Below are 25,933 nucleotides of genomic sequence, written 5' to 3'. Positions count from 1 at the left end.
GTACTAATGACTTGAAGCAGACAACCACTGGTAACCAGTGAAGAGAGCTGAGGAGCAGTCTAGTGTGAGTGAATTTAGGTTGAAGACCAGTCGAGCTGCTGCATTCTGGATGAGCTGCAGAGGTCACATGGCACTAGCAGGTAGACCTGCCAGGAGGGAGTTACAGTAGTCTAGGCATGAGGTGACCAGAGCCTGGACATGAACCTGCGCCACCTTCTGAGTGAGAAGGGGACGTATTCTCCTGATGTTGTGCAGCATGTATCTACACGGGTTGTTGCACCTAGGTTCCTAGCGGTCTGGGTGGGGGCTACAACAGAGTTGTCGATGGTGATAGTAAGGTTAAGGGTGGGAGAGCCTTTCCCTGGAAGGAAAAGTAGTTCGGTCTTCTCATAATTGATTTTGTGCGGACATCCAGAGATTTGTGCTGGTACCTGTGTCAGATTGGGGAAAAGAGAAAATTAATTGGGTGACATCTGCATAGCTGTGGTAGGAAAAGCCATGTGAGTGAACGACAGAGCTGAGAGAGTTGGTGTACAGAGAGAAAAGGAGGGGACCCAGGACAGAACCTTGAGGGATTCCAGTAGTGAGATGACAAGGTTCTGACACAGATCCTCTCCAAGTTACCCGGTAGGTACAGTCTTTGAGGTAGGATGAGAGCAGGGAGTGTTGAGTGCCCTTCTAATTGTAGGTATTTGAACATTTGGTTTCTGTTTCTAGCCACATCTCGTTTCCCATGTTCCTGCAGTGTGCCAAAGCCTGTTCTTCATCTCCTGGCAGCCTCAAGGCAAGAAAACATGCGATACATGATACAACTAAATGCTAACCTTTAAAGAGGGACAACAACAAACACAACCATACATATCAACTTTTATTGTTTTCTCCCCCCCAAGACAAAAATTTCCAGAGTACACAAGAGTGGATTGTCATTGAGCGGCTGCTAACTAATCACTGAAAACAAAAATAAACCCCTAACTATCACAATAAACATTTGGGAAATATACATACATAAAAATAGACCTCTGAGAAAATTCAAATATTGACATTTCCTAACAGCTTATTGTCAGGGCTCGATCAGTAGCAATGAAGACTGGTATGAAGTAAACATGCAGAAGAAGTTAAGTAAAGTGAGGCCCTCACTCCAACATGAACACATCCATCATGTTTCTCTGATGTGTGAAGTATGGCTGGCATGGGGAATGTAGGTCAATATTGCTTTACATACCACACTAGGTTTCAAATCAATTTAAAAGCAAGAGGATTTAAAAACCTACGGCAGAAAGAATGGAGTCTTTGGCATTTTGTTCAGTCTAATAAAAGCCACAAAGATTAAAAAAAAACAAAAACACCTTGTGTTTTAACTCTAATTGCATATACGTTCAATCACCTGAAGTGCTCTGGTTGTGATCTACGATGAGCTTATTTCCTCTCACAGCCTGGATGTGAACCATCATGGGGTTAATAAAAAATAGATAAACACATTCCTCAATAAGACTCAAGAGTAAAAAACCTCAACATTGCACTCTCCTCTTTTTCAGGCACAAAAAGCCCCGTTTCGAATCAAGCTTTCCATCGGTAGTTACTACTGAGCCACTCTACAGGGCTGAATAAAACTGAAACAACCAGTTAGTCATTACAGTCAGTTCACAGAGATCAAAATCTGTTTGACATCATGAAAACACAGCATAATTAATAGCATGAGTCATTTCCAGAGTCATCTTGTTAATACGTGGACAATAGTCTTAAATATGTGTTAAGGCTATTGTCTTCATCTGTTTAATAACAGAACATTGGTGTTAAGATCTATGGAAAATTGTTTTTTGAAAGATTGAATTTCAGCTCTGTGACTCGAGCGTAGACAGAAGACCAACCCGGGGCTACAGCTTCACTAGATTTAAACATTATGTGCACATTTAAACTGAAAAATAACAGCAAGTGGAGCTTTAACGTGACCGTCTCACATCAACAATTATTCAGCTTAATGTGTGTGAGAAAATTTAACCTGAAAGCGTTTCTGTGTGTGAAAGTGTAACAACAGCAAGGCTCTCCAGTGTGTAAATAACTCACACAGGAACAATTGCAGAAGAGCAGGCTTTATCACATGTTGTGACATTCAACACACACACACACAAACTGCATCTTAGCTTCAACACACATGGAGAGATTTGCAGTGTTACTTCCACATTTGTGGCGAGATGGTTTTGGACAGATGAAAAAATAAAAAAATAAAACACGTGCGCGACAGGTGCTGGAATGACGTCTTGACATATTTAAGTGTAAAGAAAAGTTTACATGTGCTTCAATGTTAATTGTAACAGATCAGGCGTTCACCCATCTATATTATAATGCTAAACAACATTTTATTATCAAACCCTTAATTCCCTCTCTTTACTCCGACTAATATAGTTTGCATGATATACAGCACGCAAAGACAAACCAAAGTCTTATCTTATAAAAAGGTAGAAAGCTGTCAGACGAGAGATATGCTGAATTTTAATGTAAAACACCACCTCATCCTGAATTTCTAACAGTTCTTTGTCTTGTCAGTGGCAGCACAAACAAATAATGTGGCCAACAAAGGAACCACCAAGCACAAAAAAAGAAAACCCAAATCCCACAGTGCATGTGACAACTTAGTTCAACCTTCACCATTCCTGCAGTTATCCTCAGGGAAAGGGGCAAAGAGGAGGCGAGGGCATGGGCGTCACATGGAAATCATACTTCTCCTCAACACCCCCTTAAATCGCAAGTCTGTAAAAGAAAAGGGTGAAACCTCCCAGTGAGCGATGAAGGATCTCTGAGGTGGAGGCCTGGGTTTGTGTCAGAGCAAGAGAGATGAGGTGGTTGATTGTTGATTGTTCAAGCGAGCAAAGGGTAGAGGGGCATGATTCTTTTTTGGGGGGAGGGGGAGCAGGGTGGGCGAGGGAGGTGTCGGGAGAAAATGTGGCGGTCACTCCTCATCTGAGCTGCTGTTGTCCAGAGAGTAAGCCATGAAGGCCAGATCGGGCCGGGCTGGTACCATGGGGTTGCCCGGCTTCACCATCTCAAAGCCCATGTAGTGGAAGGTCTTGATGATGGACACTGATGAGGAAACAAGAAAAAGAGTCTTCAGTGATTTGACGAGGATTACATGAACAAAAGAAACAGTCTGACACATGCACGATAGAATTGATTGCAGATCCACTCTGGTCCTGTTTTATTTCTTTGCACAACTCACATTTACTGGTCTGTTTTGTTGGTTTGTTTGATTGTGAATAAGATTACACAAAAAACTACTGAACATATTTCCAGGAAACTCTGTAAAGGGATGGAATATGGGTCAGGGAGAAACCAATAAAACGTTGGTGCAGATCCAGGTTTCCCCACTTTCTTTAACAATGCTAGATAGGTAGTTTTTCAGAGAATAATTCATAGATTTTGGTAAAAAGACAACACATTTGTTCATTGTGTCAAAATAGAGAATCCTATAATGCTTTGTACAGATATTATCAGGAGCTTTTACTTTTACATTTAGGGTAAAACTTAGTCAAACAACAGGATACAGACTTATTAACTGAGGATTAAAAGTGTTATAAAAAGAGGTCAGTGAGAAGCAAACCGTGCCTTTAAAAAGATATGGTATTTAAAAAGAACAGGAGCTCTTACATCGATCCTCTCTGTTTTTATGGAACCACAGGAACACATAGTTAACTTTGAGCTTCTCTTCCGCAAACTCGAGCAGAGCCGTTAGCCTGAGGACGACAGGAACACAGAGAGAGACAGAGTCAGTCGGTGAGCAAGGGGAGAGTGAGACTGGCAATGACGCACACAAAGTTTTTTTGTGTGTCCTCTTTACATAACATTGCAACTTTACATAATAATGCAGTGGCAGCTGTGGAGCCGGCTGCTCGTCGGACTGGCTCTGCGACGACAGCTGTCAAGGTTACCCTGTCCTGGCATCGATTACTGCCATACAATAAAACCAGCCCATGAAAAATAAACCTATTAGCAGCTTAATGAAATGGTGGCACACTGGTAGCTTTTAAATACCAGATGATAGTCTTTAATTAACATTCGACCCACATGGTGCTGATTTCCAGTAAATTGCTCTCGTGGACATGGCGGAGTTGTTATTAACAATCTTATTAATTCCTGATACTGTTGGCAAACAATTAATCTTATCATAAGTAACAGTTGATTTCTGTGAAGCTCATCCTGACCTGCAGTCAAGCCAGGATGAAACTAGAGGTGCAGCAGTAACATTAAGGATTACTACACAGGGAAATCGCACTTTTAAGTATCAAATCGGTGGCATTTATTTAATCCCCAAATATGCCCACCTAAAAACCACACCTGGGTATGTGATACAAGTGGACAGTATCAGTGCAAGCCAGCATTTCTGCTCCGCATGCAAAACTCCTGAGATGAGCGGGAACTTCCCCTAAGCACTCACATCAACTCAACACCATCCGACACCACTCGTCAAGTTCAATTTTTAGACTTTGGTGGCTGATCCCCCTCCGTCGATTGGTCACTTTGAACATATCTCTGATCTTCGAACTCCCTTCCCCTTAATTTCTTTGTAACAATTGTAAACTTTGTTGATCAACTGCTGTTGACACAAAAAGCCCCTGTTACACGTGTGCACTATTTACTTGTGTTAGGGTTGGGCTGGGCAAATAACTGAAAATGTATGGACTGACCTAATTTTACTCTACCCAGTGCGTGCATTCACAAACTGTGGGGTTTCTGCTACGTTCTGAATCACCCTGCTGCATGTCCTCACTCCCCCACTGTCCTGCACTCAAATTGCATGTTAACAATAAACACCAACTCTAATCAGAAGTTATCACGACATGTTGGTGACAGGACTGGAGGTATACTTTTTTTCGGTGTAAAGTTCAGGAGACACATATTTAAACAAGTCTAACCTTTTGTGCACACACAAGACGAAACATAAAAGGCGCACAGACAGGACATCAGGGTTAAAGTTACCGGCACGATCCAGATTCATGATTTGTGTGAAGCACGACAGGGACGAGGAGACACACACGTGCAGGAGTGTGTCCCATAGGAGAGAAGTGTTTCCCGCAGTGTTTTAACTTCATTTTGCAGAAGAAGCGACGCCCATTTATCCAGGAACATAAATATGAATTCAGCAGGTTTTTATAAAGATCAGTTTGTGTGAGGGATTAGAAAAGAGCAATGGAACAGAGTCACTTGTTGACCGACACTGAGAGATCCGCCCATTTGGGGGGTGGTGGGTGGGTGTTATAAAATAATCGTTAATTAATCGTAATCAAGGTAAAGTTTGAACTAATCGTGATATTGACTTGAAGTCATATCGCCCAGCCGTAGTTAAGGGCATTATAATAATGCTCTGTCGGGAGTATGGTTTCTGTGCTCGCGGATACTGATACTGTGCATTCGTATACACAGGCATGGTTTTTATGAGAACACATTTTAAGACGGCATGAATGCCATACAAATCTCCCTTGTGAGAGGTGGTTATAAAAGTGTTTGTAAAAAGACAGCAGCTGTACTGAGATAAACAAAGTCACAATAAAATACAAATAAATATCCAAACATCCATAGCTCCTGCCACGTAATATAAAAGAGTGTTTAAGCGACCCTATATATCTCTCAATACTTCCTTACCCCTCCTTGCTCCCCTCGGCCAGCGGCCCGGAAGGAATCTCCAGGAAAAGGCTGTCCTCAGATAGAGCTGTATCCCAGGAGGCCGAGCGGCGCTCACTCAGCTGGTAGTGGAAGTGGAGAAGAGAGGGGTTCCCACTCACCGTAGCTCCCTGTGTCACTGTCAACTTCTCATCCTGCATTCACACGGGGAGGATGCATTTTGTCACAACTCAGAACACAGACATGTTGTCTTCTAGAACAAAACAATAATATACCTAGTATAAACATAATAGTGAAGTGAAACATGAGAAGAGGAAGTGGTTACATTAGATTATCATGAAGAAGAGTGTCATGTCTGCAGCAGGCAGAGCTGGCACTGTAACTAATCAGTGGTTTAACTCAACACTTCTGCTTTTTTTAACCTGCTCAGTTGCAGATTTGCAGATATAGTATTTTGGCACATGATTCTTATGCACGAGTGTTGGTGGTTAAATGTAATGTGTAGTCTGTTAGTTTGGTGTAATCTTTTTACTCTCTGCAGAAGTTTTTACAAATATTCGATAATTGGGGTGATTGCTGCCAAATGTCTGTCTCTACTAGATCTCTATGAGTGCAAATAATGAAGCAACTGTGTAAGTCAAATTAATTTGCAATTCCACGAGTGGACTCATCTCGAAGACGATCAGGAGAAACAGGAAGCATCCAAGCTACATTTCAAGTGGCATAGCAAAGATATCAGTGGCTGAATATTAATGTCAATGTGATATTTCAGTATCTACTTTGTAATGAATCTTTGATTGAAATTCAGTCGGACACGGAGGACACACACACACACACACACACACACACACACACACACACACACACACACACACACACACACACACACACACACACACACACACACACACACACACACACACACACACACACACACACACACACACACACACACACACACACACACACACACACACACACACACACATCCATCTGTGTGGAGAGCAAAAGAGAAGATTGATTGAAATACAATGGCTATCAGCTTTTGAATTGATCTGCATTCATATGCAGAAAACTGATAGAGATTAGCCAAAATGTAAACTGAATTTGGTTAACAAATTATCACCATTGATGCTGCCTCCAACTCCATTCTTACAAATTGCTAGTCTTTAAACTGTGTCCAGTGAACATAAGATGGAGACTGGGCCTGTTTATTAACTGTCTACATCAGATGTTAGCCCCAGAAGCTAATTTATCATCACACTTGGAATTTTATGCCCAAACATGTTCTCCATTGTGGCTGTCCTTTGACTTAACTTGTGGGAGGAAAAATATTTTTATTGTTAAATGTTAGCATATAGGGCTGCAACATAACAAATTATGAAAAAATAAAGGGTCTGAATACTCTCTGAATGTGTTGCATGTCATTAATGGAAGAGTTTGTCCTCCCAGATCTCTGATAAACCAGCAATAACGGTAGAGAGCGTTCAGCACGCTGAGAACAGATGACAAGTAATATGACAGTTGTGACTGATCTGTCTGATCCTAAATCTCTAATCCCTCAGGGACAGTCAGTCACATGTCTGGGGTACATTTTGACAGACGGACCTAGACACACAGACAGACACACAAGAGCAGAACACATCAGTCTAAGTGTGGATGTTTAGGAAATACTAAAATGTGTATAGATTAATATATATAATACAATTTGAGGAGACAGTGAATGAAAGAACTTGTGTGTGAAATCCACTGCAGGTACATATGATGAGGGGAGTCGGATTAAATGATTTTTAAGCTTTTTAAAAAAGCTCCTTTGCAGAATGAGGACAACTCATTAGCAAGGTGTTCTGCTGTGAGTCAGAGTGGCCCCTGCGGGATGAAACACTTAACACAATTATTACCTAGTGCTCACAGCCAAAAAGAACAACCTGTGCCGACTCGATCACAACCCTTTGAAAGGTTTTTTCATTCATAAAATTTATAAATAAACATCCTAAACTGTACGATCTGAAGAAATAATTTAGATTATCAAACTCTTTAAAATAAGTGTAAATGGAAGGCATGACCAGTGTGTGTGTGTGTTTAAATAAATATATATTCTGTTTGTGTGTGATGTCGAGGACGGTCACCTTGTGTAGAAGCACGCCGAGACAGTGATCCCTTACAGTCCCTCGCCCACCCGGGATCTTTAGTTGTGGGTGAGGGGCATCAGGAGCACCACAGAGGCCCCGGAGCCTGAGGGTTTGAGCTGGGTAACCGAGACCCCGCTAACCAGGAACTGCAGGGGAAAAGATGGAAGCGGTTAGTGTTTGAGATATTTGTGTCACTGAATCTTATCCTCTGTCCTGTAACTGCATCTTGAAGAGAAACTACATCCTGAATGTTCCACACACAGCATTCCAATAATCTTAAAAATAAACATCATCATCTCAACAACACGGCCAGGGCAGCATCCCTACACTCTGCAATGAAATGTTAACAACGGTGACAACACTGAATGTACATTACGTCAAACACACCAATAAAATACACATTTTAATCCCAACCTTTGCCTGTTTATATGAAGAATCTGTCAACAAGAACCCACAATTTAGAAGACCTTTACTGTACATGTACATGCAGACTTCTGGAGTTCATTGTACATGGTAAGGCAAATAAAGACCAAACACGACATTAGAGGAACATTTGAGTATAAAAAACTGGCCTCACAAGTTAACAGTGACATTTCCAGAGAAGCATAAAGCTAGGGTTAGTAATCCTGGAAAAACTAGCAAGAGCAGGCTATACTACAAAATGCAACCGACACCAGCCCCTCCGTCAAAGCTACGCCCCCAAACAAATGAACGAGCACTGACTGAAAACTAACATCTAGTTATCGTCTCTGCTTCAGCGGTGTGTGTCTCTCGGGCTGAAGATTCCAGTCATGTGCAGTAAGATATAGAGATAAGGCGTTTTTCAATATTTTAGCAGATTTTCAAGGGAATAATAAAACGTGATGTAAAGAAATCTGTCACATGTAAGTAAGGAACTGATATTCATGAGATCTTGATTGATTGAATTTAAGGGGACTATTGGGCCATGGTGGAGATATGTGCCTTCTAATTTTGTTTTTTAACCAAGCTTTGCAAATGTCTAATAAATGCTCTAAGAGTTTATTGAGACTTCAAGAATGCATCAGTGTATTTTGTTGGGGGGTTTGCTCATTGGCTTGATCCCTTTATGCAATTTGCAGGTTTCCAACAGTTTATCCAAACATCACCTGAACCAAAATGTACTTAATACTTATGTTCGACTTTATTCATTTGAGCTCTGCTTAAATATTTACATCGGCTTGTAGAATCAGACAGACAATCAGAGGAAGTGTGATGATTGTGATATTACTTTGGTCCAGCGAATCAATGGCCCGGTTTGGCAAGTCTGGTTGGTAATACATGAGTTTGGTATAATTATCCAACCCTGTGATCACAATTCTAACTAGACGGGTGCTCAGAGACTGCATACCTCTGCAGAGGCCCTATCTCACTGAGTCAAAGAAAAGGAAAACAAAACTTCCAAGACCTGCCTGTTAAAGATCGACTCCAAAATTGAACGGGGTTGTTCCTTGGGTCATACCTCACCCCTCCTCAATTTCTGGTTTGGTAGTTTTGAGTAGACAGGAATGAAAACATCTTCAACCATGTTTTAGGCCACTGACTCCCCCAAAAAGCCTTCAGAGGCTTGTGTGTTTATAACACAGACTAAATTAAAGCCAATGATTTATAACCTGCATTCAAAGAGTTCCTGACGGGTTATGCATGTGGTGTAAGGAGCGGATCATAAACAAGCACATGATCTGTAAACACCTCTGCAAATAGCTTGCAGGGCTTTTAGGAACACGCATCTTCAGCCGTTTTGAGTTACAGTCAAGTATCATGACATGATGGCGACCGGCTGATGCTGCCAGACAGGCTGCTGACACAGACATGGACATTTTGACAGACTTTGTTCTTTTGATGAGAAAATACCCTCCTCTGCCTGGATCATCTTTTGCCTCTGGAGATACTACTGTTCCTTTAATGAAACCTGAAACTTTGCCACATTCTCCTGTCTGAAATGGCATGAGCAGAGACAACAATGTTTGTGAGCAAACACCTGACATATTCTGAGTCATACTCCAGAGAACAACAGCGACAAGTAACTACAAGTTTCTGTGAGAGGGAGAAGACTGTGTACTCATGCTCCCCTGCCAATAGGATAGGTAACTTGGGCGACCTGATCAGCATTGCTACGAGCCAAGACAGTGAGCAAAGGAAAACAAAGGTCATTGTGCCGGATCTGTTCCCTTCAGAACAGCAAGTGCACACAACCTGTCCCTACATTCTTAGTTCCTTACTGCGCAGAGACATGTGAACTGATGCATTTTAAAGTGAAACAAAACACTGACTATTCCTTAGCTTGTCTTTTAATTTTTGTGACTGAATTTTTCCTGTGCAGCAATAGGAGTTGTAACAACGAGTTGATAAACCAATCAAAAAGAATATTGGCAACTATTCTGATAATCAATCAATAGTTTTAAATATTTTAAAGCAAAACGGTTCAATTGTTTCTCAGTTTGAACTAATTCTTGTACAAAACAAACCATTTGATAACAATCACCTCATCTGCTGGGATGTCAAGATGTGCTTTTTTCTTAATTTGCAGATGCTGCTACAAGATCTACCAGAACCTCCTCTAAACACAGTAGTTTGTAATGAGGTGCATGTTGGCAGTGCACCATTAAACTCTCTGAACAACTGGTTTCTCTTCTCTTATGCCACAGAAACAAAACTGAAAGCGACGCGAGGTGGGAGACAGATGGAGGAAGAGCCTTGCCAAGATGTCAAGACCAGCTTCTCTTTTTCCATCTTCCCTTTCAGAGACAGAGGAGCCTGCCCTTGATGGAAATGCCAGCTTGTTTTGAAAGGTAACACTCTTGTCCTCTGACATTTCAGCTACACTGAAAGCAACCTGCCCCACCCTCTTGTCCCATGATGCCACTCCAGCTGGTGAGCCACAGCCTTAAGTCCCCCAACAGTTAGGAGGTCACCTAAAAACAGAAGTATATATTTTTTTTTTAAAGAGGGCAGATTCAATGGGTGAAATTGATTCAAGGCCAAGCAGCACACTTACAATTAATATGCCAGTGAGGATTTAATCATGTGTGTGTGTGTGTGTTGCAGAGAGAGTTTAAGATGCCAAGTGCGTCATTGTCCGGGTTCTGGTAGTAGAGGCAATGCCGTGTGGGTTTTTTGTAGGGATGAACTCTTCCACTGCCGGTTTGCTCTTCCTGGGCTGCGAATTGTTTTGAGAAGGGATTCAGGTGAATTGTTTGAGGGGGTGAACGGCCAGTTTGGCCGACTCTGCTGAGGCAGACTTTGGCTGACAGCCCAGAAACACATGATTCAACCAAAACAGGAAGCATTCTGACAGGCCCTCGGACAAAAGCAAAACACACCAAACCAATTTCCAACAGTGTAATTACCAAGGTAATAATGGAAAACATTCAACTGCAGACCTGGTTGTCACCGCAAACCAGCCAATTGGCTCCAAAAGAAAAAAGCGTAGTGAAAATGATTTAGGCTGGAGACATAAACAAATTGCTGCATGCAGGAAAATAAACAGGGGAGTCCTCGGTCCTCCTCCGTCCTCGGTCATCCACCGTCCTCTGGAAGTTTGGCTGAGCAGCGTTTCGGAAAAGATGCCGAGACAGAAACAGGAAAGGCACACGTGCTCTGAAACCTGAGTGCGGATGGACACGTCCCCGTCCCTGACCTCTGGACACTGCTGCTCTAATACATTGAAGATGACAAAAACAACTAAACTGTACCACACAACTACAACATTAAGTAGGAAAATTTAAAAAACACTACACCTTTTTATGCAGGACTAAAATTGTCACTGGGGTTCATCTAGGTAAATGTTTGAACACAATGTCATAGCAATCAATCCAATAGTTGATGAGATATTGCTACTCCTAAAGCCACACCGCTTTAGATTAAGCCAGGCCAGAAAGCAAAATTGGCTGATTTCACATTTAACATTTACCTAAAAAATATGAAAATGAAACTGTGATATTTGCTGTGCTTAACACAGTGTCTGGTAGTATCTTTAAGGATCTTTACTTAAAGATTACTTACTTAATAAACAGTATTTTAGAAGTACTGAGTACTCATGGGAATTATAGTCTACATCTAATTTAGAGGAAATGAATGAGCTAACAAAAATAACATTGCTCTTAGTTAATCATGCTATTATATTTTCTATGTAACCGAGGCATTGCGATAATAAAAAATGCTGTTCTCATGATTGTGGCGACAATCATTGTTTATGGGTGTGCCTCTGACGGGTAGGCTAGACCCACACTGCAGGATTGATTGTGTGTTGGTTCATGATTCATCATTATGAGCATGCAGACATTTGTGGACATTGTTGTAGAACTTGAGTTGCTGCTCAGGTCGTTTCAGGTCTGTGTAGCCAAAATAAACATTGAATAGGAAAACAGTGGCCACACACTGGCAGGAAAAATGTGCTGACAATGGCACCAGGGCAGAAACACCAAATTAACATTATCGATTAAACTCTAGATTTATTTTCATGTAATTGTATTAACAAGACTAAGTACACAGAAGCTCAAACTGGAGAATCATTTGTCATGAACAAGCCAACATTGTGATCGACATCACTTACGTCGACGAGTCCCAGGCGCCACTGCTACAGAGCGCTGGTTGCCGGTTTATTCAAAGTTTATGAATATTGAACGTAAAAGTTGTCTAAATTGCACCAAATTCCACACTGCTATTCCTTGGACCCTCAACACACAGATCATGTATGAAGCCAGAAAGTTTAACGGTTCTCGCGTTGTGTGAGCCACATACAGACAGATTACTGGAATTAGTAGATAGTTTAATACAATTTTGTTGAATTATTTTAGAAAATTTGGCATTGTTTCCCCAATTATCCAAATATTTGCTGATTTATTTGATAAATTGTTCAACTAATCACATCAGTCCTTGTCATCAATCATTAAATCAAAAAAAATCAACAGATGAACTGGAAATGAAAAGAAAAGCACCTGCGCTCTGAATGGATAATGTCTGTATCTGAAATGTCTGTAATTTTTAAGTGTTTCTTGAGCAATCTTTCATTCAAACTTGTGTGTTACTCAACAATCACTTGTTTGTGCATGCTAACAGACTGTATTACAGCCTTGCCTGTGGCCAACTTAAATAGCTGACAATTCCAGATGCCTGCTGAAACTGGCTGACACTGGTATCGTTTTTGGTTTTAGTTTCGGGAAAATTAACCAGTGTTCTGACCAAGAAACTTCCAGCGACCACAGCCATCACTGACAAGATCAGTCTGACTAAAGTCACTTTAAGGGCCACTGTAGTTACTGTCAAGTAGCCTGGGATAGATAATCCAACTGTTACTGACTGAACACATACCAACACTATCTCTCTCTCTCTCTCACACTCACAAACATACACACACAGAGACATGGACACACACACACACACACACACAAACAGATTCCATTGATGCTTGAGAAGTGGACCAGCACAGGAGGGGCTTATGCAACCAGGCTGATGTAGGCCAGTTGATGCCTTCAGCTGACAGGACCATAACAAGTCAGAGAGCTAATATAGTCACTGCTCTGGCTTAAAGCATCAATGGATCTCTCCCTCTCCTGTTATCTCCTCTCGCCCTGTCGGATGATAAACCCGCAGAAACAAAAACAAGACTTCTCCCTGTTTGTGTGCAGAGACAGTCAAACAGAACACCACAGGCCGCAGTTTTAACTATGCTGTTGCTCTTCAAAATATCCATCTGCAGGTCTACCTTGGGTTGTTCCTCATTTTAAAAAAGATATCACATGCTAAATACATATTCATAACTACAGCTTCGAATCCCAATAAGACTATGATGGTGATGCAATAGGAGAACATCCATTGCAAAAGAAAACACAGCAGTACACTGTCACAACAGTGTCACTATTGGGATAAACAGGCACACTGTGAAAATGGTAGAAAATAGTAAAGTAAAGGCACTGATATGCCACTGCTTTGTTCATAGTATATAGCACACAATAAATTATAAGTAGGTCAGCAACAAAATTTTACTTTCATTATCAACTGTTGATCTTAATTAATAGTTTAGTCTGTAAAAAAATGCGATTAAGGCGGGGTGATACGACTAATAATAAATCATCATGATCTATCAGTATAGCCTGAATAAAAATATAATCTATAATGATAGATTATATATTCTGTGTGGATCCAAGAATCTATGACATTGCGAGATGGGGCGTTATGCAACATTTTCGCTGATTTCCCAGAGAATAATTCATGGATCTTGCGTAGGACCCCGCGAATTAGGCTAGGCCACATCTCCCCCTCGTATATCAAAGCGATCAGTGAGGGTAGTGTACGTCTTAGCCATGAGCTCTGTGGTAGCGGTGTGCTACTGTGTGAAGCAGCTTAGCAGCACCTGCTGATAGCTTCAGGCCATGCATTTAAGGAGCATCTGTAAAACTACAGAAAATATCCTGGGTTACACCATTATTATTAATTATTATTATTATTATTATTATTATCATTATCATCATCATCATCCAGAGTCATGGACTAATTGAAGCACGTTTAAGCCTGCCTCCTCCTCACATCTGCTTTCTGTCACAATTATTCAAATGCCTCCACCAGTTCACTGCTTTCACGGATTCATTGTGTTTATGTCATTCTGGATTCATTATAGCTGCAACAACCCCCCCAAAAAAACACCATTTTCAAGCATAGCAATTGGATCTTTATTAAATAGGGCAATTTTTATGACTATGGGTAGAGCGAGAATTTTAGCTTGAACCATGAAAGTAATAAAAGGCTGATTTGCTGATTAAGATCAACACTATTTCTTTTTCGCCATCTGTCTGACAGAAGTCCTGTGTGTCCGTCTGTGCACACTTATTAAGATTAATAACCATAGAAGCATAAAGGCTGGCATTGGTATAAGCAACACAGCTACAACAAATAACATTCACAATACAGTGTGTGAATGATCAAGCATTGACAATGGTCAATAATATTGGTCGAACAAAGGCGGTGTGGGCCCCCAAAATCAAATTGAGCTTAGGGCCCCGTAAAGGCTCGGGCCGGCTCTGATCCAACGTGTGAAAAACACAAGACACGACTAACCGGGCTGTGGTTTCTGTCATTTCAAAGTTTGTTGTGATCACGTGTGCCAGCAGATTCTCTTACTCTCCGGAGATGGTCCTAACTGTGCCTGTTGCATCACTTCATAACAACGTTTAGCTCCTTGTCTCGCCCCAGCATGAAGACATGATCACACCAGGGACAGTGTTTTCGCATTGACATGTCCCCGAACATGTTGTCCCAGTCCGTGTGTTTACAGCCTGTTTCTTTTCTCGGTTGTCTTCCTGCTACGAGCTTCCTACAAGAGACCAGCACTTCGTTCACTGGGCTCACACCAGCAGGAACACACGGACCGCGACCCTAACTAATACCAAGGTGAGCCAACTAACCAGCGGAACTAACTAGCAGTGTGCGGGATGTTTCCAGAAGAGAAGCAGCTCCTACCTTTCCTCGGTGTTCAGCATGATAGCTTCGAGGAAATTCGGCTCTTTATGTCGTTTCTGATAAACGCGGCAGCTACAGTTCATCAAAGGGTCCACAGGGAAGTTCACCATCCGTCACTTCACAACAACCCCGTCACAGTGAACGCGTCTGAAGAGGCTGTTTTCGGGGGAGAGAGGCCTGAGAGAGACACGGAGGAGCGGGAGAGTCACACTGCGGCGGAGCGAGGCAGGACGGGCTGTTTATAGCTGCAGCCGAGCATCATGGGTAAATACGTCACACGCAGAGAGGTTTTATGTTAACAAGGAAGACAGATTTATGTCATACATTCTGGTTCACTGCGACAAAATGAACATTCATTTTTAATATCTCCCCAAACTTTTTAGAGAGTGAAAACAAATGTAAACGTTGCAAAGATGACCCAGAGTCTTTGACATTTATTGGATCCATCCACTGACTTTTTGGACTTTACCCGGGTGATGATTTTTATTGTGTCAATCTAATCATAGTGTTACATTTGAGTGTAACATTTTATAACGTTTTTTAAAGATGAGAATTATAACATTGACTTCAGTGTTAACCTAATGATTGTGTATGGTAAGTTTCACATCCATAAAAGCACAATGGCAAACCATTTTTGACAAGTTATATATACCAAACATCATTTTCTGAATCAATGTATTGTGTACTGTTTTATTTTTTTCTAACTAATATTTATTCATCTGCATGTCTGTATATTTAACTGTACTGTTTCTTTAGATGATTATTGTCTGTCGAGCACAAGTTTGCAAATAAAGTTGTTAAAAAAGAAAGATAACCCTTGACTTGTTGTTGTATGTTATATTTAGATATTTTCTTTCTTTCTTCTGTTTTGATCATTTATTTAACTTGTTTGCTTTCATTTTTTTGACTGGTTTATAATTCAATTTGATTCATATTTAAATTTGACTATCTCGAATAGGGAAATTGGACTGCATTGTTTATTCATGGATGATTGTCTACACATTCTTTATGTTATGTGCATTGGCAAATAAAGTGACTCAAAATAGACAGACAGATAAACAAACTGACATAAAACAGATATATATTAAAAGACATGTATTCAATGCACTAGAAAAGTTAATGTTGCACTTTTACTTTTCCTTAAGTACATGTTTGTCTATTTATTTTTACTATTTATTTTACTGTTTTTACTATTTATTTGTAAATTTATTTGTGCAGCAAACACACCTGGGCCTTTACTACGAAGGCTGATTTGTGCCTATCAGGGCAACTTCAGGGTTAGTTCAGGGTTTCCGGTCAAATGTCGCTTGTTCACTTTTTATTGGGATAAATAGTCATGGTAACTTATGCTGAACGGCTGACTTGCTCCGGAACAGGTTTAGTTGGACATAATAGATCAAGCAGTATAAAAGCTCCGCCCAATGACCAATCAATTCCTATGAAACATTGCATCAGCCTTCTTAGAGGATCCTGTGGAGCTGGTATGGATTGTTAGTCTCTGAGGAGGACAAGGGTCTTCAGAGTCCCACAAAATCCCTTTACCTCCTCTGATGAGTGTCTTTATGAAAGATATAGATCCTCTTCAGAGGGAATGATAAACTTTTGGAAACAGCTGGAGCCGAACATAACCAACCTGACACGTAGCAGCAGTGTGCTCACAGTACCACAGACTGTCTGCATTGATCTATGTTTCTTTATTAGAGGAGTTACTGATATTGATGAACTTGGTGTGTTAGCAGCGAGATAACCAGACATAGTTTTATACTTTTATCCTTCCCTTTAAGTAGGTTTGTCCAGTGAAATTAAACATTTATTTGGAAAGGGGTAGTTTACAGATTTACCATGTGACATCCCCCATCCCTCCCTCCCCTCTCTCCCTCTCTCTGAGACAGTCAGCCCTCACCAAAATGAAACTACTGTTGCGTGCTGAGCACTCTCCTTAAAGGGAAGTTTAAAACAATGTCTGGTTGGTTAAGTCAATCCCCTCCTTTTACACACCCACTACATTTTAATCTCTCTCTCAGGCGCATCCTGTCCCCAGAATGCCAAATGTGCACAGTAACGTTCCCTACGCCATGGCGAACAAAGATAGGTCCATATGTTTTTATTGACTACTAATTGCAGAAGTTTCCACCCCAGTGTGTCCTCAGAGTCACTGCTGACAGTGTGCGTCAAAGTAAAGTTCATTATAGAGGCTACATCATGTGATTAAATGAAATGTTTCATCTCTCATCAAGAGGCTTCTTCAGTTCAGTTCCACAGGTCTTGTTAGGAAAGAACAGATTCATATCTCGTGGCCCCGAGTTATTTATCTCTTTCCCACACGTTATTATGTCGTAGCCACGAAATATATTTTTTCCCAAATGTCCCCAGGGGCTCCGTAACTTACACATTCACACAATCAGAAATGTATTACCAGCTGTCCTTTTAAGAGACCTATTAAGAGACCTATTACAACCAAAAAATGAGAGACTCAGAGGTACTCAGATATTGTATCACAGTAAAACATACCGCTACAGAAGACAAACTTGCAAACCAATCAAACTTGGGTTGGTTCTGGGCTGAACATGAGAGATGGGGTGAGGAGGAACAGCTGGAGAGGGATGTCTGGGATACTCTACTTGGCCGGTGTCCTCTGAGACCTGAGGCCAGATAAGCAGTTATCCTCTTTCTCATTTTCCTGCCTCAACATTCTTGTTCGGCTGCCACTATCATAATAAAGACAAAAATACAAAAAAGAAAGATAATGCCACAGAGAACAACACCGAGGACGGAGTGGCTGGATTTCAGACACCCTTCTCTCACTGGCTATGTCAGAAAAACAGCCAGCCCCCTCCCAAAATCTACTCCAGGACATTGTGAGATTGCTAAATTTGACTTCTTATCCCTCTGAAGAAAACCTGGGTAGGGATCAAAGTGAACTAGTCAAAGATGTAAAAACAAACTGAATTCACCTCCAGGAAACAAACACCAAGCCCTGTTCTGCCTCTGAAGCGTCTCAAGCTGTCCCACGCTGTGCTCACCTTTTGACCCAGACTCTTGAATCTGAACATAGGCACAGTTATGTAAGGAGGAATGGAAAAGGGCCCATGTGCTCAGCAGATTATCAGATTAGTAACAAGATAGCAGGCAAGCTACTTGATCTTGGCACATCACAGCAATGATGTTGGCGGTTCAGCCTGCCTGGGTGAGCAGGGGACGTGGGGGTCAGTGCAACCTGCCAGCCGCCATGGAACAGCACCTCCATGATGTAATGATGACTGAAATCCACGGAGGGACTCTGAGTCCTGTAACTGACACCAGCACTGTCCAGACTGCATTATGGTAAGTTTAATAGTATGATAGCCGCATGCATATAGTCTCATTATCTATCTCTGGAGCTTCCTCTCAACTCAGTATACATCTCTCAAATAATTAGTATATTAGTAATGTTTATCTTCATAGAAATATTTAGACAGAGGAATCTACCATGCTTGAAATGCTGTATTATTTGTAAACGTAATACATGACTAGAATTATCGCCTCATGGTTATATTTTTCTGCACCAGCCAGTTGAGGAGCAGGAAATATGATCACCTTGAGTTATAGCTGATGAATAAAGGCCAGATAAAGTCTGTATGATGTCACAGTGAAGCTGACCTTTGAACGTTTGTATACAAACCATACTCACTCCCTTATTTTACCAAATCAGACATTTGCATTAAAGTTTGTCATATTCGCTGTATTAAATGTTAAATTGTGCCCAATGACGGGTTATTTGAGGTCACATGACAACTTCCCATTAGTAATGCCAAATAACCTTGATCGCCTCCTGGAGGCTGGCTGCATGTTTAAATATTTCTCATCACATTACTGTTTGTTCACATGCTCATTCTTACAGCAGAGACTAAACTCGAGATCGGTCGAGCGCATCTATCCGTGGAACCTCAATACCGTGGCTCCACTCCACAATCACTAGTTTCTTAATTGGTTGGATTCTATGGGCAGAACATGTAGATGGAGGCAGGAGAAGTTTTAAAGGTTTTAATGTAAAATTTGAGATTTGAGAATATGAACAGGTTGACAGATGAATGAGTGTGAGTCTTTACAATAGTCCGATGTGTAGAGGACAGATCTCACAGACAGAGTAAACAGGTAGTGGAGCAGGGAGGCATCCAAACGAATCTGACACCCTGGTTAGGTCAGTGTGGCAGATGTAAGGAAGGCAGCCGATGCTCAGCGCAGGAAGACAGGTACTAGTAACAGAGACCGAACAGGCAGGGGAACAATCTTCAAAGCTGTAACTCCTCTACCACTGACAGTGATGGTCTAGTAAAGTATTGTGGTTTGAACCTGTTTTATATGCTAACTCTGGCTTGTTGTGTTGAGCAGGTGACGGAGTGGAAGAGCAGGAACCTGAAGGGCCACTCCCAGCCACCTTCCAACACAAACATGAGGCCAAACACGACTACTGCTGATAACACTCACAGAAAGGTAGATTGAAGGTAGCAGGAAACATGAGGGAACAATGGCTACATTCCCAACAACTGGTAATACAGTAGTAGTGAAGTATAAAACAAAGTAAAAGAAATACCTCAAACGAGTACAAGGTACTGTATCAGAGTAAATATAGGCAGTGTCCAAAATAAACATGCAACAATGAGGTGCTATCAAAAGAATAAATTAAACTTAAGGGTGTGTGTGGATTGGATTTGGATTGGATCGCTCATTAGTTGTGATGCAAAGAAATGTGCTGACATGTTGTTTCCCCACTGCCCTACTTGTTTTCCTCTCATATACTGACGGATTGCTGCGGCTCCCACATGACAAGCTTAAGAACAATGTGACCTATATCTTGGAAATGTGGCAAAATAGTGAAGGTGAAAGACACAAAGCATTCTAATGCACTTTCATCTGTAGTTGATGGATGAAAGTGAGAGTTGCTCAGTAAGAATTTAGATTAGTGTAGATTAGTTCACTACAACGTCATCACTTCATCAAACGTTTCTAATGACAAAGAGTAAAGAGTACAGTCGCTCATAAAGACAGTTTACACAAATTACTGGATTAACACTTGAATGTGGACAGAGATTTCACACAAACTTGAGGTTTGACTGTTAGTATAATAATTTGTAATTTAAAATTAATTTTAAAATAATTTATTAAAAAAATGAAATGCTTGAAAACATTTTATTTTCTTCAGAACAAAATTGACTTTAATTATTTCTTTCAATAAATTATGTTTTATTCAACTGTTTTATTAGCTTTGTTCAATAACATTTGTCGTTTCTGATCAGTGTTTCTACCTATTGTAAGTTTTCTTCTAGTATATTTGGGCTTATTACTAAGTTATGATTTAAAATTCAAAACTAGAATGACCCTCAATAGAGCACATACCTCTGCCAGGGCTCAAAAGTCCCCTTAAATTAAAACAAGCTAAAGCTAAGGCCCCATTACGTTTCTCAGCTACACGTTGGTGGTAGTTACAGGTTTCTAGTCCTATTTGTTACTTTACAGAGGCTGAACAAATCCTACACCCCTTACGAGCAGATGGCACCTAGAGCTCTGATTAGTTCATGTCCCGCAGCGTTTCAGCCAATCATGATGCTGTATCGAGCACTCCTTAGTGATGTGACATAAAACCGTAACTAGAATGGCTCTCCCTACATTGCTTGTTTTACAGTTTGCAGCAGGTGCAGAGCAGCAGGAGCATATAAAAAGCAATTTGAGCCATTGGTTGAATCTCAGGTGAATATTCAACATCTTAGTTTCCAGGACAAACTGTCCCTTGGCTGCCTCTTGTGAACATCAGCGCAGCATCAGTCGCACATGAGACGCTGGCTGAAAAACAAAACGTTTCTCCAGTTTCAACCTGTCACATCGATGCTGTTTGAGAGCGACACCACTGACCTGGTATTTCCCTGCTCACTCCGAAAACAAAAGGCAGATCGTGTGAACGGCACGGGACACTCTATCTCTGCTGTGAAGATGAAATATTCAGAAGGGGCTCAGTGGGGAATGAGCGCTGAAAACTGTAGCCAGAGGAGCGTCCACCAGCTGTTGCCAGATGTTGAAGTTTGGTAATCGAAAAGGCCTAATCAGAAGTAAAAGGTATATCTCCCATGGAAAGGATATTTAATAGAGGGGATGGGTTGGATTGTTTATGATTTAGATAATAGCCGTTTTGTGCACGCATTATCAGGTGTTACTCTTTTTTTTAAGTGCAAGCTTTTTCAGTAAGTGAAGGGAAAGGCACTCAATAAAAATTACATTCCCACTGCAGCCTAGAGCTTATTTGCTTGACTTCAATTCCAATGATTTTTCTTTCTAAAATCAGATCTGTCAAATCTGAAATAAACACCTTGAGCCTCCTTTGACATTAACGTCATGGCCTCAGTATTTTTCCAGGGACTTGGGGGTTTGAGTGACCTTAAGAGTAGGTCACACATTTTAAGGATATTTTTAGACTTTGTGTTCTTAGATTTAACCATTTTAGGCCCAACAATATAAGACTGTCGCAGTGGTGTAGAAAACTGTAATCCTTCCTGAAGAGAGATGCCGTTTTCTATCTTTGAATCTGTAGAAGAGACGTAAATAACCAGGAAATAACGTAATAAAACATTAATATAACCCCATTGAAAAAAGTATCAAACGTAATGTTTGATTGAATGCTGCCCATTACTGATTATCCTAATATCCACTAAAATGCATGTGTTTAGATGTTATTCAGTGATTTGGGCATTTGGGAGAATATGAAGAGGTGAAGGGAGCCCATCCATCCATCCATCCAACTATCCATCCATCCATCCATCCACTCCTGCGGCATATCCTGAGTCAGTTGGCAGCAAATTAAGGACGGTATTTCTCTTCTCAGAGATGTCAACAGCTCTCATCCCTTCCCCCTGGAGGACCCAGAGGCTTTACTGGGCCAGATGAGATATATAGTCACTGTCGTGTATTCTGGGTCTACCCAGGGGTATTCTGTCAGTCGGACTGGTTCGCAAAACCTCCAATGGAAGTAAGGCACTCTGGAAGCATCCTGATCAGATGTCTGAGCGAACTAACTGGCTCCTTTCATAGAGAAAGAGCAGTGGCTGCACTCAGAGCTCCCTCCAGACGTCTGAACTCCTCACCCTAATCCTCTATCACAAGATGCAGCCTGATATGGAGGAAAGTCATTTTGGCCACTAATATTCACTATGTCTCAAAGCTCATGACCATTTTACCCTGAGATACTCATTTGAAAAAACAACTTACTCCCAACACAAAGGGACCAATCCACCTTTTAGCAGAAAACCATGACCTGGATTGGAGGTTGTTGACTCTCAACCCAGCTACTTCACACTCAGCTGCACTGTTGCATTGCATAATGAAGAAGTCACGTTGAGCCTGCTGCCTGGCAGGTGTAAACTCACCTGCCAGGCAGCAGGAGTTTCTGTGGTGTGGGCGGGGTAACACATATGAGAATGTGAATCATGGATTCCTCCCCTCTCAGACATCTGTCAGTCACATTGTAACATCAATAACATCTTATGGTCCCAAGGCTAAGCTAAGTACATGTCACATCACAGATACAGTGTATTATAACCATATGCCCCATTCATTCAGTAAATGCTTTCATGAATACTTGGTGATGCTCCAGCTAAACTGCCTGTTGACAGGCTATTATTACTGACACGCTTATGTTGCTAATGTTGGTCAATGGTGTTTACCATTATACATTATACACCTAATGATAATATGGTAGCATTGGCCCTGCCATTACTAATTTATTGTTAGTGACTAAATTATTGATTTTGCCTTTGTGAGGGGCAAACAAAGGGTATTTCACCTGGCCACTCTGTGCGTTTAAATGACTGGCAACCATCTGCATTTACTTTCAAGGGATATCTTTGAAAAAGGAAGGACATCTTCTTTCAATTTCCAATGGCATAAACACAATGTTTCTTTTTACTGCAGGTTGTCTCCTGTTTCTTCTCACTTTTTTCTGCTGTTGCACAACAGCTGAGATGTAAAGCTACACAACGATATCGCTGACTTGGAAATACTTGGAAAGTTATTGGCTGACTTGAACAACACATTTTTTGTGTTATTACAATATGTCATGAATGCAGCATAAGACATTTCTGAAGTTTGAATTAACTCATTAGTTTGAAACAAGCCAAGACATTAATGAAGGATTCATGAAGCGACGTGCACGCCTACACTGAAAAAAGAAAAATGTTTCACAGAGATTTACGTACCTTTTTTCTTTGTTTTAAAAATACAGTTCAAAATATGAACCATGACATAGAAGATGGAATCCGTAAATGAATATATCAGGAAATTATAGATTTCTTTTAAAGGGGCATTCGATTGCTAAATGGTCTTGAATGTTAAATTATGCTGAATTATTTTTAAAAACACATCCTATTGCTATTGGCCGCCTGCAGGTGCACATGTCAAGTCAGATCAGATTTTGAGAAAACATCTTATCCCGGCAGAAAACTAAAAATGATCACATTTCCATGTATTGTTATTGTAAAAAAATCTATGTGTTACATAGGGAGGAAAAACATCCAAAGTAGGACACTGACTTCAGAGTACACTTGTCTTCAGGTTTCATGCTTGTAGCTGAACTGTCTCTGTTACGAAGCACAAGAAAGAAGAAAATAATGAGAAGTGCTAATGTTTCTGCTTTTGTATGTGAGTATGTGTATGTGTGTGCTTGGACACACAGAACCCTGCAAGAGAGCAAAGTCAATGCACAAACTCTTGGTCCAATAAAAGTTCCCATTGTTCCTCACATTGTGTGTGAAGAGAGGCTGATTAACTTGTGTAGTCGCAGCAAACACAAAGACTCTAAAGTTCATGTAAAAAAAAGAAAAGAATATCTGGAGACACTAACTGTGAGTTTGGATGAGAATCTCTCTGTGGTCAAACCTTCACTGGAATTTGTGATCGTATAATAGTAATTATTGTAGGTGTGGTCCTCGGTGAAGTCAGGCGTCCACAGGAAGTGGAGGTTGTCCACTTTTGTTCTTTAGATGATGATTTGAGGATGTTTACATGTACTTTGGCAAGTCGCTCGGCAGATGTTGTGTGTTGATCTACAGGGTGGGGATGGATCCTTGAGGCTTTTCTCTCCATAACAGAGTAAATCATCACTCTGCTCCACCTGATCAGTGTTGAGCAGGAACCCCAGCACTTACAGTTGCTAAATAACTGTCATGCATTATAGTCTTCTGATTACTTACAATGAGTAGTGTGAGGGATTGCAATATGAATCACAGCAATTTACGGTACACTTACAAATCCCAAAACTATGTTACTTCAATTGGCTTGTTTACTGTCAGTTCCAATGATGTCTTATTCACATCTTGTCTGTTCTTACCATGAATTATTCCCTGGGAAATCAGTGAACATGTCAAAAAAGTTCTATCTCCCATAGAAAGAACCTGGATCTGCCACCTGATCCAGATCTGGACAAAGATTCTCTCCTGGCCCAAACCGTATCCTTCCACCAAGATTCATGGTAAACCGTCCCGTAGTTTTTCCTTAATCATGCTTAAAAACAATCAAATGGACAGGGGTGAGAATATAACTTTCTTGGCAGAGAAAATCTGAGAGTGATGATTCCCATCTTAAATCCCCATTTTACCATAAGTCTTGGTGTTCTGCGCACCCAGACTTGATGTAGTTTGTAAATATTGTAAATATTTTTAGACATTGATTTTTATGCATATTAAAAAAGAAATCAAAAGACATTTGGTTAAAAAAAATCTCACCTATGTGCTTCGTGGACAAATTGAAAAAAGCAATCTTGCATTCTTCTCCCTTGCATTCAGTTAAATCAGGATGAATGATTATCAAAAATTGTTTTTAAAAATGTTTGTACTCTGCCTTTAAAGGCCAGATTCAATCTGTACTAGGAGGAGATATAGCTTCAGATCCTCTTGCTCCCACATGTCACCTTGTTTTTCTTGGGAGGTTGCCCTCACGTGACGCAAGTCACTCTGACCATGAGCTGTTCTCTCTCTGCAGTCACCTTCCTATAAGCTGATTGTCTCAGTGTAATGCAGCGCTGCAAGGACGTCTCAGTGTTTCCAGGTAGAGCTGTCAGCGTGCCCTGCAGCTGATCTGATCTTCTCACTCACATCATCTCGACTCTCAGCACATTAATTAATGAACGTCTGCAGCAATAATCTGTTACAGGCAGGATGGAGAGGGTTGCTCGTCACTTTTAGGTGACTCTACATTATAAATCCCAAACAATGACACTTCTGGAAAGAGGTACAGTTACTTCAAGATTAGAATCAGCTCATTTTAAAAAACTAATTTGTTCCCATGGCAATAACTCAATTGAACAAGATGAAGAAGCGATGGGGAGTTCGGGGAAAGATGTGGACTGGGGCAATGTTTCCCAAATTGAGGGCATTGGAGGTATTGTGGGTTGATTTTAGATGGGACATCTAAAATCAAATTTAGAATCAATCAAATTATAACATTTAGCAAATTCATTAAAATATGTATTCTTTGTTCTGGGAAAAAGATCATTCAAAATATATTAAAATATGTCTAATAAAGTATGATTTATAATATTATTATTCACATTCTAATGTGGGTATAATCTATTTGTGAACAGAAAGTAGGGCTGAATGATAAGGACCAAAATGATAACCACGATTATTTATGATGATTATTTATTGGTTCTAAGGAGAATTTTTTTTCTAATAATAGCAACACCTTCACTT

At 40.7% G+C, this 25,933-nt stretch overlaps 1 protein-coding gene across 1 annotated transcript; it reads right to left on the bottom strand.

Annotated features, from left to right (window-relative positions):
- Positions 1–853: 853 nt before the first annotated feature.
- oaz2a (ornithine decarboxylase antizyme 2a) lies at positions 854–15,455 on the bottom strand. Its single transcript, XM_035155995.2, is given in 6 exon segments — positions 854–3,078; positions 3,643–3,728; positions 5,635–5,807; positions 7,743–7,823; positions 7,825–7,891; positions 15,222–15,455. Coding segments are annotated over 6 exon segments (648 nt in total). The 5' UTR covers positions 15,332–15,455; the 3' UTR covers positions 854–2,947.
- Positions 15,456–25,933: the final 10,478 nt, after the last annotated feature.

Source organism: Hippoglossus stenolepis, chromosome 5, assembly GCF_022539355.2.
Source record: "Hippoglossus stenolepis isolate QCI-W04-F060 chromosome 5, HSTE1.2, whole genome shotgun sequence".
Classification (NCBI taxonomy): domain Eukaryota; kingdom Metazoa; phylum Chordata; class Actinopteri; order Pleuronectiformes; family Pleuronectidae; genus Hippoglossus; species Hippoglossus stenolepis.
This window is presented reverse-complemented; position numbering and strand designations above follow the sequence as displayed.